The sequence below is a fragment of the Panthera onca genome, chromosome A3 (genome assembly GCF_046562875.1).
Source record: "Panthera onca isolate mPanOnc1 chromosome A3, mPanOnc1 haplotype 2, whole genome shotgun sequence".
Lineage (NCBI taxonomy): Eukaryota > Metazoa > Chordata > Mammalia > Carnivora > Felidae > Panthera > Panthera onca.
This window is the reverse complement of record NC_138341.1, coordinates 52,787,101-52,801,149: the sequence shown is the minus strand read 5'-3', so window position 1 is coordinate 52,801,149 and position 14,049 is coordinate 52,787,101. Positions and strand designations below refer to the sequence as shown.

Below are 14,049 nucleotides of genomic sequence, written 5' to 3'. Positions count from 1 at the left end.
TGACAGGGGTAAAGACTGGAGAAATGTATGGTTGCATGGAAGATGGGACAGATGAGTGTAAATTTGGGGACAGTCAGAATGGGTTAGTTTGACTATGGGCAGACTCTTATAATGAGATCTTTTATAACTTCTGAAATTCTCTGGGCAAGTCAACATCCTCTTCCAGATGACTTCTAAGGACTGTCTTTCTCTTAGTATCCAACACCTTGGCCTCCTATCCTTCTACTATCTGTGGCCCATGTCCTGTCATCATCCAGCTACTAAATTCTCTAATTCCCTTTACTTCAATGGTCCTCACTCCCCTCCCCTTGCACCATGTGTTCCCATCATCATCACCTGGCAATAGACTTGAAAGTTGCCTAGACACAACCTTCTTTCTGTCCACTCTCCTCTCCTCACTTCACCTGCTAGTTGGCCTCATAAACCCTCTTGTCTGGCTAAAGCCTCCCTTGACATTTGGCAATGATCTTGTCCTTTTCTAAACCTATTGCCAATATATCCATTTTACACTTGCGTATGTCATTTACCTTTTTTTAAGAAGACACAGTTGGGCATGGTCCCCTCCCAAAATGAATCTGGCTGGCTCTGTGGCTCACAGTGACCAACAGAATGATGAGGAAGTGCCACTGAGCCAGCTACAGGCTGAAGATTTAAGAAGGCCTAGAAGTTCTTGCTTTTAGATTTTGGGAAGCCCTGAGCCACTATGTAATAAAATCTGACTACTATAATGGAAACACACATGGAGAGGCCACATGGAAAGGCCCTACAACCACATGGAGACAGAGAGACACAGAGAGAGAAAGAGAGAAACAGAAAGAGAGAGAGACAGAAGACCAGCCATCCCAGTGTCCCCAGCTGAACGCAGTCTTCCAGCTATTGACAAGAGTGCACCATCTTGGAAATTCTAGTTTAATCAAGCTCCCAGATGACTGCAGCCCCAGTGAACATGAATGGAACAGAACCATCCAGGTGAGTCTAGTCAACACACAGAACTAATTTCTATAAAACCAGCTCTTATTATGCATCATGATTTAATAATTATCTATTGCTGTATAACAACCCCCCCCTCCCCGCCCCATCCCAACTTAGTGGCTTAAAACAGCAAGTCTGTATTTTCTCCCACAATCCTGGGAACATAGTACATGATGAGAACTCATTCACGTAAGCACATCATAAGGCCCTTTGGTATTCATTTGCAAATTTTATCCCAATAACAACACTGAGTCAGGAAGGGCAAGATTCGTGTTAGGCACACTCCCCGCCCCCCCCCCCCCCCCCAAATTCTGCAGGGTTTTTAAGTAACTTATTTAGATGGTGAAATCAGTAAGTGATGGTGTTGAATACAGGGCTATTTCTTGGCAGGCACAGCCAGTGCTTCCTGCAAGTTTACTGGGGGATGGAGTCAGTAGGGACAGGGACAGTCAGGAGCCAGTCAAAGAGAAGGCAATGACAGAGATGACCAGTGTGGAGGAAGAGGGTTTGCAAGAGTCTCCTTCAGGGAAGCCAATGGGGTAGGATACAGATGAGGAGGGACACCAAGGTGACTCAGCACCAGAGCATTTGAGAGCATGGTGATGCATGATGACAAATGGAGAAAAACCAGCCCTGATCCAATGGATGAGCTAAATGTGAAAGGGCACACGTAGAGGGGAGGGTCAGCCCTGTCTGCCCTGGGGAACCAGGCAAGCTATCGGGCCACCTGGCCATGTCCACCCAGCCCTGCTTCACATTGGTCACTTGAGGCAGCTACAACTCTGGCCTCGTCATGCAGAGCTGGCTCTGTGCTACAGGAAGAGTCTTCAGGGAAGACCTTGACTTTTCCAACAATTCAACCAGGATATGCCTCTCTGTGAGGGCTCAAATTTGGACCAGAGAGGGCAGGAATCATGCTACCAGTGGGAACGATGTCAGGGGTGGGTAAGCAGTTATCCCACCTGTCATACACCTCTCCTCCCGCCCTCTGTCCCCCTGAACAGCAGAGATTGCTCCAAGGAGCTCCCAGGAGCTGAAATGGAATTACTAGCCTTTGTCCCACTGCTTCCATAAGCCTCCTCTCCAGCTTGGATTTCCCTCCTGCAGTTGGTGCACATGCCCCAAGGGATGACGAAGACATGGTCATTCAGGTCAGGTGCTCTAAACATCTCCATAAGGCAGTTGGTCCCAAGGCCATTCAGGCTCTGGGCCACAACCCTAGAAGAGGTCATGAACTCCTTGGAGGGGCCATGTATTAGGAACAGGGATGCAGATGTGCTCCTGACGGCATAAGCATTCCCTCAAAGGGAGTGCCCAGGAGCCAGCCCCACTGCCCTTTCACTATGCAGGCTTGTTGCTTCTGGGTGGTATGCCCTGTGTGAGTACAAGTGTGTGTTTGTGCATGAGTGCATCCTGTGTGTGTATATCCTAGAGCGAGGCCCAGCCCATGCATAGCACATATGGAGTTGGCCTTGAATTTTGTAGCCAGGAACCTCCTGAAGGCAGAGTTGCCATAGAAAAAGATGGGAAGAAACACATTTCTTTTGAAAAAGTCCTCCCTCCCCCATTGCAAGTGTTGGAGTGAGTTAGTAAATGGCCTCTCTATACTTACTACAGAGACAAGTATTCAGAATCGGAGGAAAGTCCTTTGATGAAGGCACAAATGGGAAGAGAAAGGAAGACATTGTGGAGACAGGTTGACAACACCATGATGAGACACAATGAACACAAACAGGCAGGGGACATCTACTTGGAGCTCTGGCCACAAGCAGATGGGTTTCCTCTGGCAATGCTGGGACTGCACTCAAGGCAGCAATTCACCTCTGGAGGAAGCTCAGGGCTTAGGGGATTCTAGCAGCATCCACACATGTGGTCATTCGACCCAGGAGGGAGAAGATCTCATCAGTCCACCAAGCCCAGCTTGGCGGTACAGCCTTCCCTGGTGAGGGCTCAAGGGACCCAGGGGAGGAGTGTTCATGCCCCAGAGTGATTCCAGAAGCTCATTAAGGACACTTTTCTGATCTAGGTGGTATAGACTATAATAACATCATTATCACAATTAGATCTTACATTTAAACGTTCTTATTCTTTCAAAGTATACTCTCTTCCATCAACAACTTCCCTTATAAGAACCTTTAAAAGGGAAAATATTAGTAGTCTCATTTGACAGATAAGGAAACTGAGGCCCAGAGATTATCTGATTTTCTAAAATTAGCAGTTATTATTAGTTAGTGGTTGAGTTGGGCCTAGACATTAATTGTCTAAACTAGTATCTAATTAAGTGTTTCTCAGCCTGGGCTACACATTAGGTTTATCTGGAGAGATCTTAAAACTCCAGTGCACTCTTCTCTCACCTACCCCTAGCCCATTTTGCTGAGAACTACTGGGAGTGCTGTGGTGGGAACCCAGGCCGACGTCAGGATTTTCAAAGTTCCCCATGTAATTCCAGTGTTGAGATTCCAAAGGTTGAGAATGACATCATCAGCCTTACCCGGGAGCTTGTTGGAAATATACAGTCTTGGGTCCCACCCTAGACCTACTGCAACAGAGTCTTCATTTTAACAAGATCCTGATGATCCCTACGCACATTAAAGTTTGAGCACTGGGCTGGTGCATCTAGAAAGACCCATCAGCCAGTCTGAGTTAGTGGTGAAAAGGCTGTGGGCCAATCATTAACTCACTCATCACTGCTCAGACAGGCACTTAAATTGTAAGCTGTGTTATCACAGGTTGTGAATGAAACAAGGTTACGTTTGGTAATCCCTATTTCAGATTCCCTAGAAATGGCAGATCAGAAAGCTTTTGGGGTAGCTTTTCAACACCTGTTTAAAGGCAGGGTCCCTGCAGTGTGCACCCCTGCCCTGCCTTTCACAGACCCCTTTCCGGGCTGTGGACACGCCTTCTCCCTCCCAGCTGCACATTGCACTCACCGTCTAAAGACTTGGAGGGAGAGACCAGGGGGCTCTTCGTCTCTGACTTTGCTGGACTCTGTGCTGGAGAAGCAGGTGCAGACCTTACAGGGGAGCCAGGCTCCTCTGCAGTGGTTTCTTTTTCTCCTGAAAATACAGGAAACCACCTCAGGTTAGGGATCAAACAGAGGAGAGGTGGGCAGAGAGAAAACATTTACAAAAATGCTTTCTTCTAGCTGGTCCTCATTTCTCCGGGCTGAAGTTAGCTCCTTCCCCCAACCTTTTTAAAATCTCTGCTACATTCTGGGGGAGGCAAATGGGAGGAGTCAGACTCCTGTCTTGTTTCCTCCACCCAAGAGCATCTGCCAGTGGAACGCTAGCCCTGATGTGGACCTCAAGGCTGCAGGCTTCCTGCCTGTGATTTGTTTACATGTAGCTTATGTATCATTTATCTAATTTTCATGTTCAACCCAAATAACCCCTAGGGATGTAAAGCACCACGTTTTCTATCTACTTTTTCAATTGTCATATTAGAATTCCAAGCAAGCTAGCAAGGGTTTTTCTAGTGTGTGCTTTGTGCCCAGGAAGATGACTGACTCTGGGTGGGGAGGGGGTTGTGGAAGAAGACTCTGCCCTGAGGGAATAAAAGCCTCGCCTGGTGGGCTAAACCAGGAGCTGAATTCTTCTGTGTCTCAGACCCCAAGTGCTCTTGAAACAAAGAGAAGGGATAGCTCAAAGTGGGGAGGGGGGTTGGAGAGGGACAGAGAGGGCTTTTTAGCTGGAGAGGGGCTGGAGATGGAAGTCCGGATCAGGCTAGCTGAGAGGGGAAACTGTGCCAGGAAGGGACAAAGGCATGAGTGAGAGCCCACAGGCTATCATGAATGTGAATATTTGGGAGTCAACATGGAGAAATGAGCTTGACTGAAGATTCTGAAATAAAGAAGGAATAATAATTTTATAGATTAATAAATATCACTGTTATAATTACCTTATCATACCTAATGTTTATCTGACCTAAACCATACTTACAGGCACTGTTCTTTTTTTTTTTTTTTTTTTTTTTTAAGAAATCAGTAATGTTCTTTTTCTTTTTAAAATATTTATTGATTTTTGAGAGAGAGAGAGAGAGCATGAGCACAAGCAGGGGAGGGGCAGAGAGAGAGAAGGAGGGAGGGAGGGAGAGGGAGACACAGAATCCGAAGCAGGCTCCAGGCTGAGCTGTCAGCACCAAGCCTGACGCAGGGCTCATTGGGAGAGGGAAACAGAATCTGAAGCTGTCCATGCAGGGCTGGATGTGGGGCTGGACGAGGGGCTTGACGGGGGTTTCAATGGGGGGGTTGGATGGGGGGCTTGAACCCACGAGCCATGAGATCATGACTTGAGCTGAAGTCTGACACTTAACCAACTGAGCCACCCAGGTGGCCCTTAAAGGCACTGTTCTAAGCACTGTGCAAGGATTAACTCCTTTATTCCCAGGTGAGAGGCTCAGACAAGGTCGTGGCAACACTGTGTCACCGTCATTAGGTGCTGAGCAATGAGGACCATTCTGTAATTAATAGCATTATGCTGGTTTATGGGGCAGGAAGGGCAAACTGAGGATACGAGAGAGGAGGGAGAGAAGCAAGTGAAGATTGAGAGTGAGAGCAAAGGAAGGCTAGCTGGAGCCCCGCGGGCCCTGCCAAGCAGAGGCATGGTCACAGGGGTACTGGTGGGAGTGAATGGCTGGTGGCTCTGCTGCCTCTCTGGGTGCCCCCAGCTCTCCCTCCACCCTGGGAGATCCTGAAGCACTAGGGAGCCAGGGTTATTTACCGTCAAGTTCTAGTTTCTTCCTCTCCACCTCCTTCTTGTACTCCTCCAGCTCCTGGTCAGTGAGTTGGCTGAAGGGGTTGGGCACAGTCTCCTCTGAGTCGTCTTTGGTATCCGCATCGCCCTTGGACATCAGCTGGCTCTCTGTAGACTGAAAGTTAACCACAGAGTGTGTGTTGCTCTCTGAATGCCGTGGTTGGGGCCCAGGCCCGAGCTTCCTTTCAGACTCATGTGGCTGCAGCGTGGCATGCAGCTCCTTGGAAACAGCTCGGGGCCTCTGGGTAGGGGTTGTTCATTCCTCCCCATGGCTACCTCACCCCCAAACCTGGGTTCTTTGCAACTACCTGGGTAAATGCAGGGAGTCCACCCTCTGCCCTAGAAATAAAATCAAAGGATGCTCCCAAGCAGAAGGAAGACACACGTTTATTGCAATCCCTCCTGTGGATGCTTGCAAGCCATCACTATGCAAATACAGTTGGCAGCCCAAAGTCAGTTAGCCAAAAGCCGGCAAGCAAAGCGTTGGCTCAAGCCAGCTTCATGCCAGCCATTCCCCACTACACCCTCCTCCCACCCCCTGACAGCAGCACAAGCCACAGCACACAGCAGTAAGTCAAATGCAAAACACACAATGGCTTCAGCGTTCTCAGTCCAAACAGTTAGTCCTGTTTTGCACACAGTCATAAATTACAAGGAGGCCAAGGTCCTGAATCTCAGATCTTCAACCTGCCTGTACTGCAGGTCCCTGGGGGACAGTGGCAACAATTCCTGGGGGGCTCATTGGCTGGAACTTGTGTGAGCTTCAGGAATCCTTTGACCTCTCTAGCCCATGACAAGGTCTAAAATTCAGACCCCATAGCCCTTTCTCCTAATTTGGCATCTTCATTGTGACCTTTGAGAATGCAGTGCTTGGAAGCTGAGGAGGAGTCAAAGAGTGTGAAACTCGGGAGGTGAGCCCACAACAGCTGGGCCACACCACACACTCCAGGCCACCTTCCCTGGCCTACCAGGTCCTCTGACAATGGGCCTTGGGCATCTTCCAAAAGAGAAGCAGCATTGGCTTATCTTAAGGAATCACAGAGTTCAAGAGAGAATCCAAGACCAGGATCCCCAAAAAAAGAGGGATTCCAAGAACATGGTGTAAATGGCAGAGTTTTTAACAGTTTTGCTCACTGTACCGAACTATCACCACCACCACGCCAGTATCATGGGGTGTTTCTATCCTTGCTCCTGTGGCACATTGGGTGTTCCTCATCCTGGCTAGTGGAGGTGGGTGACCGTACTGTTGCAATGACATAACCTTCACGCCTCCTGGCATGGGCACCCACCTTGTGGGCTGCAGCCTGATCTAAACTATCTCAATTTACTCTGCAGAGGGGAACAGTTCCTGTATTTTCCCCCTTCTTACCACTAAGGAATATGCCATGCCCACTGCTACCTTGCAATGAGTAACAATGATTTTCAACACAAGCCAGAATTATGATCTTCACCCTTTTTGCTAAGCACTAGTAAAACACTGTCCTATCTCAGGCATGGAAACTTTATACTTTCTAACTCTATGTGGGTTTGTGTGGGCAACTAACTGCCCCTAACTGAGCAACAGTCCTTATATACATGCCTTCCCTCTGTGAGCACATGAGCATCTTCCCAGCGCTATGGCCTGATGATGCCATATCCACGCACAGAGGCCAGAAACGCTCAGGGCAGGCGGGCCTGGAGCAGCTGGGAGTCACCAGCCACCCTCCTGTGATGCCCACTTGCAGGATACCAATACAGGGCAGAGTGGAGTTCCATGGGTAAGGCATGGAAGTTAGCATCCCTCCTGGGGCAGGCCAGGCTCCCCTGCCCAGTACCCAGAGAGAGCAATTAGACACTGTCCCTGGTCCTCACAGCATCCGTCTTGCAGCAAGAGCACCAACGCCCCGAATCATGGGGGACGGTGGGCATGAGGACTCAGGGGTCCTGCTGCCCAGCCCCAGGCACTGAAGACCCAGAAGGCAAACACGTTTCCCCTCCAGACAGGGGCAGCCTCTGCTGTACCGGGCTTCGACTCTTCTCAGCGATGACGCTCGCCAGGAGCTGGGATTGAGGCCCCGCAGACTTCACATCTTGTCGGTTTTGTTCTCGAATCTGTGTGGCAAGGGAAGGGGAGAGTGAGCTTGCTGTTCAGTGTCACAGTGTGGAGTTTGGGAGGGAGCATTTGGAAGGCATACTGGTGTCCAGTGTGTTCCGTGACTAGGGTCTACAAAGGTCCTTCCAGTGGGGTGGGGGCCTGTCTCCTCTAACACAGTGTGTGCCTTGAAGAGACAGTCTCCATGTTTGCTTCAGGGTGAATGAGTAGTTTATGTAAAATACCAGATTCTCATGCACTCTGAGGAGGTCATTTTTAAGAGGTGAACAAGGCATAGTAGCTCCTTGAAGGAGGTCCTCATGTTTTATCGAAGCCCCTGAGAAATTTCTTTAATATAACAGATTCCCGGGGCCACCCCACAACCACTGAATCTGAATCTGTCTGTGGGGAAGAACAGGGGATTGGCCGTGGAATCTGCATTTTAAACAAGCACTGCAGAGGGTCCTTGAACCACACATTAAATCACCATTCTGTGATTTTACCTTTTGGGGGTGGTCTACTACAACTTAGTTCTTAAAGTAACATGAGAAATATGAGTGAGTGAACTATAAAGCAAAGGTCGAGAAATAAACAGAAAAGATTTTGAAATTTTAAAAATGAGCCAAAAGAAAAGTAGCATAAAATTCATAAAAACTCAATTTGTGGGCAGGTTTCTTAGACATATCTAATGTCTCAAGCAAGTATCTGTGTCTGAGGGTTATTTAGGACCACATAAGTACAGGAGTGAGCACAGCGCTAGAGTATGGCCAATGAATAGTAGCTTCTTCCCCACAAGAGGCATCTGGGGTGTTAAGACAGGTGCACCCTGGGAACTCATCTCACGTTTGTGAGACCTGAGACTGCTCCCTGCTTGTGGGAGAAGCGATGGCAAGGCAAGCAGCTCCCACCTTACCTTGTTCCGCATGTCCAGCACTTCTTGGGGGTCGGTATAGAGAGGCACAAATTGGTTTGGGTTTTCGATCCGTATTGGCATGCCACTGCTGGATTTCTCCACTTCATCAGCCTTCATCCACTGAACACATACAAGGCCAGGTGGGTAAGGCAAAGGAATAAAGTCACCATGTCCTCCCCCATGGCCCACCCCCTGAGATCTGGGCCATGTGGCCTACACAGAAGGTCAGCAGGCCTACATAAAGATGTTCTCTCTTCTTGGGTCTCTTTCATGTCTGTCTGTTTCCCAGAAGAGACATGGGTAACAAACGACCCAGCTGTCAAAGAAGGTCCCTCAGGTCAACAGTCAGTCATAAAGAGCACTGGAGACTAGGGCTCAGAACCCTGACAACCAGCTTTGAGAAACAGGTAGCCACTTGAGCTTCAGTATCAAAGGACTTAATGATTTTTTAATTTGCAGGGCTTCATTTTTTTTTTTTTTATGAAGAGCTATTCTATTTGGCTGCTAGTTAACTTTAATGTTAATGAAAAATCAAATTAAGAGTGGATGTGTATGTATGTGTATTTGTGTGTGTGTGTGTGTGTGTGTGTGTGAGAGAGAGAGAGAGAGAGAGAGAGAGAGAGAGAGAGAGAGAAAGGAAGGGGAGAGAGAAAGAGAAAGAGAGGAGGACAGAGAGAGAAGAGGGGTGGGGAAGAAGACTACGTAATAGAAATTAATATCCCACCTGCCTCCTGGGTTTATATCGGATGTACAGTCCAAATGTTGGATGGCCATGAACTTTGCAGAAGCCCCCTCTGCATGGGGGAGCAAGAAGCAAAAACCAATTGTTCCTAGGTTGTGTGCTGTTGAGAGTGAGGTCCAGCTGTGCCCTGGAGAAATCTGCTCCTCAGGCCCCAAAATCTCAATGCAGAGGTGCAACAAGGTGGCCAGAGATTTTTGTGGGCATGAGCAGCTGCTCCCAGAGGCCCAATAGGAAGCCCTAAAGGGAAACTGTAATAACCCAGACCTGGGGATATTTGTTGTTCCCCCTTTAAAGCTGTCTAGCCCACAGAGGTAGCCAGGCACCCTCCCTCCTGATCTCCTTACTGTGGTCTTGGGCCGGGGGCTGCCCATGCTCCTCTGAACCTCGTCAGCCACGTTGACCCGTAGGTAGGTATTGGGCGTGTTGAGCCAACGGGTCTTCTCCTTCTGCTGTTTTTGGGCATGCTGCCGCAGGGCAGGCATTGGGACCCCATCCTCCTCAAACACGAAGGCTGTGACGGTGGCTGGAATCTCCACCTCACTTTTGTGTTTGGTTTTCTCTTGAACAAAGGGATAGCGGTATGCGTAGCCTGTTCTGTAACCCTAAACAAGACAGAAATAGAAAGAATCACTTACTGTGGGGAAAACGGCCTCCACGCACATATCCCACACACACTTGTCCCTTCTCTCTAAGGGATTCTGTTTAAGCCAAAATCTCCGTAACACAACATAGGCCTTGCTGTTCCTTTTTTGTGTTTCAGAATTGCTCCCTCATCCTGATCCCCCAACATCTTCCTCCCTTCACCCCAACAAGCCCTCTGATTAGAGCTGAGAAAATCCCTAAAATCCCAGACAGGGCTCCTTATTCTAATAGTGCCCCAATTTTTCATCTACCCCAGTGGTTCTCAACCCTGGCCACACTTTGGGATCACTTGGGAGCTTTAAAAATGCTGGTGCCTGGGCCCCTCAGAGCTGCTGATTTCCACGGACAGTGGTGCAGTCTGGGATGCAGGATTTCTGAGAGCCTCCCAGATGATTCTAAAGTCAACCCTCATTTTCTCGACTCCAAGGCTTCTTAACTATTTCCTTCTTAGAACCCTGAAATCGGACTCAAAAACATCCCTGCTTCTAAGCAAGACCATATCCCAAGGTGGAAATGAGTGATGATTGGTGAGAACATTCAGTCATCTTGCTTGGCAGCTTCTGAAGCAATAATTTCTTGACTTTGCCTACCTTCTTCCTTTATTTTTTTTAAATTAAAGAGGCATTAAGATATTTTTATGATTGTAAAGAAAATATAGACCTATCTAGAAAAACCAGGCAATATGGAAAAACATAAAGAAAAATGGGGGGGGGATGTCTTGGGGGCTCAGTTGGTTAAGAATCTGACTCTTGATTTCAACTCAGGTCATGATTTCCTGGTTCATGAGCTCGAGCCCTGCATCAGGCTCTGAGCGGACAGTGTGGAACCTGCTTGGGACTCTCTCTCCCTCTTTGTCTCTGCCCCTCCCCTGCTCTCTCTCTCTCTCAAAATAAATAAACATTAAAAAAAGAAAGAAAAAAGTGGGTTTTATATAAAAATCTCATCCCCAGAGAAAACTAATAAAAATCTTTGTGGCCGTCTCTGTAAACACACACACACACACACACACACACACACACACACACACAAATACACATATGTATGTAAGTATATACATAATATATAACTATAGAATACATACAGTAATTATATATAACATATATAAAATAGTATATAAATGGGACCATACTGCATAAACAGCTTTATAAGCTGCTTTTCTAGCTTATCAATGTGTTTTTGGAGATTTTTTTTTTCATGTTATTGAACCTATAAACACACAGAAACCTTTTTTTTTTTAAATTTTTTTTTAACGTTTATTTATTTTTGAGACAGAGAGAAACAGAGCATGAATGGGGGAGGGTCAGAGAGAGAGGGAGACACAGAATCTGAAACAGGCTCCAGGCTCTGAGCTATCAGCACAGAGCCCGACGCAGGGCTGGAACTCATGGACCATGAGATCATGACCTGAGCTGAAGTCGGACGCTCAACAGACTGAGCCACCCAGGTGCCCCAGAAACCTTTTTTTTTAATATGAAATTTGTTGTCAAATTGGTTTCCATACAACACCCAGTGGTCATCCCAACAGGTGCCCTCCTCAATGCCCATCACCCACTTTCCCCTCCCTCTCACCCCCCATCAACCTTCAGTTTATTCTCAGTTTTTAAGAGTCTCTTATGGTTTGGCTCCCTTCCTAACTTTTTTTTTCCTTCCCCTCCCCCATGATCTTAAGTTTCTCAGGATCCACATAAGAGTGAAAACATATGGTATCTGTCTTTCTCTGCCTGACTTATTTCACTTAGCATAACACTCTCCTGTTCCATCCACATTGCTACAAAGGGCCATATTTCATTCTTTCTCATTGCCACATAGTACTCCATTGTGTATATAAACCACAATTTCTTTATCTATTTGTCAGTTGATGGATATTTAGGCTCTTTCCACAATTTGGCTATTGTTGAAAGTGCTGCTATAAACATTGGGGTACAAGTGCTTCTGTGCATCAGCACTCCCACACAGAAAACTTTAAACGGCTACAGAATATGCCAATGAATGAATATACCATAATTAACCAATAGTGGTAGATACTTTGTCATTTTCAAAATATTATAAACAACCCTGAAATAAGTATCTTTATACATTTAACCATACTATCTATAAAAAATAGTAATTTTGGGGCAGCTGGGTGGCTCAGTTGGTTAAGCGTACAACTTTGGCTCAGGTCATGATCTCACAGTTTGGGGGTTCGAGCCCCATGGAGCCTATTTCAGATTCTGTGTCTCTCTCTCTCTGCCCCTCCACCTCTTGTACTGTGTTTCTCTTTCTCTCAAAAATAAACATTAAAAATTTTTTTTAATAGTAAATTTGTTTCCTTTTCAATATTTTATTTTTATGCCTCCCATTTTAGATTGAGGTCCAATATTATTCTAGAACAATATTAAAAGTGCTGACAGCAAGAATCATTGTTTTGTTTCAAAATTTAATGGAAATACTTTTACTTCTACTTCTAGTGTTTTACCATGATTTATTTTATCATGTTAAATGTCCTCCTGTCTTAACAGCTATATTTATAAGTCGATATATTTTTATCAAATAACTTCTGATACTAAAATGACCAAAAGGTTTTTATCCTTTGACTCATTAATATCATAAAATACATTTAAAAGATTTATAGTATTAAACCATCCTTGAATACTAGGAATGAGCCTTCACTTGGTTATTAGGTATTATTATTCAATGTTATGCCAGATACTATCTGCTAGTGTTCAGAAAGCATTTTTCATCAACTCAAAGACTGGTCCGAATGTATTATGATCATTATGGTTTTGTGTCCTGTTTTCATCCTCTGAAACAGTTTAAGATGGCACAAGAATTGTCTGTTTCTTAAAGATTTGAAAGAATTCCTGTATGAAACTTTCTGGCTCTGGTGCTTTACTTAGGCATGGATTACTCGGCACACGAATGTTAATGGGAATTATATTTTCGTGTGGATTGTATTTTTCATCATTATAACGTGGTCCTCATGGTCAGTCTCATAATAATGTGGAGATGGTTTGGAGGGACTGGAGGCAAGGGGAAAAAGATTAATTATCACAATGACCTGGACATAATAAAGAGGGTCCAAGGTAGTAGCAATGAGGAAGGGAACATGAATTAGATATAGAAACGGTCTAAGGATAGGTTTCATCCTTCACTTCTCTGAGCAATCAATGTTATAGTCTCTTCCTGCAACCAGTACCTCATGGTGCATGCTTTCCTTTTGTTCTCCAATTGTCCCCTGTTTATAGGTCGTATCATCAACTAAACTGTTAGCCCCTAGAAGGAAGAACGTCTTAACATTCTTTTGTATCTTTTCAAGCCCATTCCTGGACACATACCAGTTAACTCCTTGCAGGATTGATTCGTTCAATCATTATGACAGCATGTTGTTAGAATACTGCTCACCAGAATAAGGAAATTAGTATATTACGTGTTTTCTACATTAAAATCATGAGATAAGAAAGGCAGAACTAACCACAAAGGAGTGAACTGAGCCACAATATAAGATGGCATCCACAGCCCTTAGAAGGGGTGGCAAAGGCCATCATTTAAGAACACTCAACTACTATTAGAATGACCACAAATTCTGAGTCAGGTGCCAATCAATGAGGCCTTCACAACTTAACCCTGATGCTGGCAGTTCTCACGCCCACCTTATTGTCCCACTGACTGGTTACAGGGGGCTGAGGCTCAAGAGACTGGCCTGAAAGGACAATGGCACAAGACTCACCAGGTTGTCCAGCATCCTCATGAGGGCCTCAAACTCGTGCTCCCCCAGCCGGCTCTTCTGCATGGGTCCGAAGGTGCTCCCTGCCCACTGCACAGAGCCTACTTCGTGGGGTCGGTGCTTCTCCTGCTCCAGGAGGATGAGGTTCTCCACTCCCCCAGCGCTGGACAGGGCGGACACCTGTGGCAAAGAGCAGAGAGACCTCAGTTTGTGTGTGTGTGTGTGTGTGTGTGTGTGTGTGTGTGTGTGTGTACA

At 46.4% G+C, this 14,049-nt stretch overlaps 1 protein-coding gene across 9 annotated transcripts in view; it reads right to left on the bottom strand.

Annotated features, from left to right (window-relative positions):
- Window positions 1–14,049, bottom strand: part of ADD2 (adducin 2) — a 105,566-nt gene that overhangs the window by 9,345 nt on the left and 82,172 nt on the right. For all 9 annotated transcript variants that reach the window (XM_060658327.3, XM_060658263.3, XM_060658269.3 and 6 more), the window contains exons 10-15: window positions 13,798–13,974; window positions 9,794–10,051; window positions 8,708–8,827; window positions 7,725–7,814; window positions 5,691–5,838; window positions 3,903–4,028 (exon numbers count right to left, since the gene is read on the bottom strand). In XM_060658327.3, the coding sequence (XP_060514310.1) occupies window positions 3,903–4,028; window positions 5,691–5,838; window positions 7,725–7,814; window positions 8,708–8,827; window positions 9,794–10,051; window positions 13,798–13,974 (919 nt within the window). The remainder of the gene's footprint in view (window positions 1–3,902; window positions 4,029–5,690; window positions 5,839–7,724; window positions 7,815–8,707; window positions 8,828–9,793; window positions 10,052–13,797; window positions 13,975–14,049) is intronic.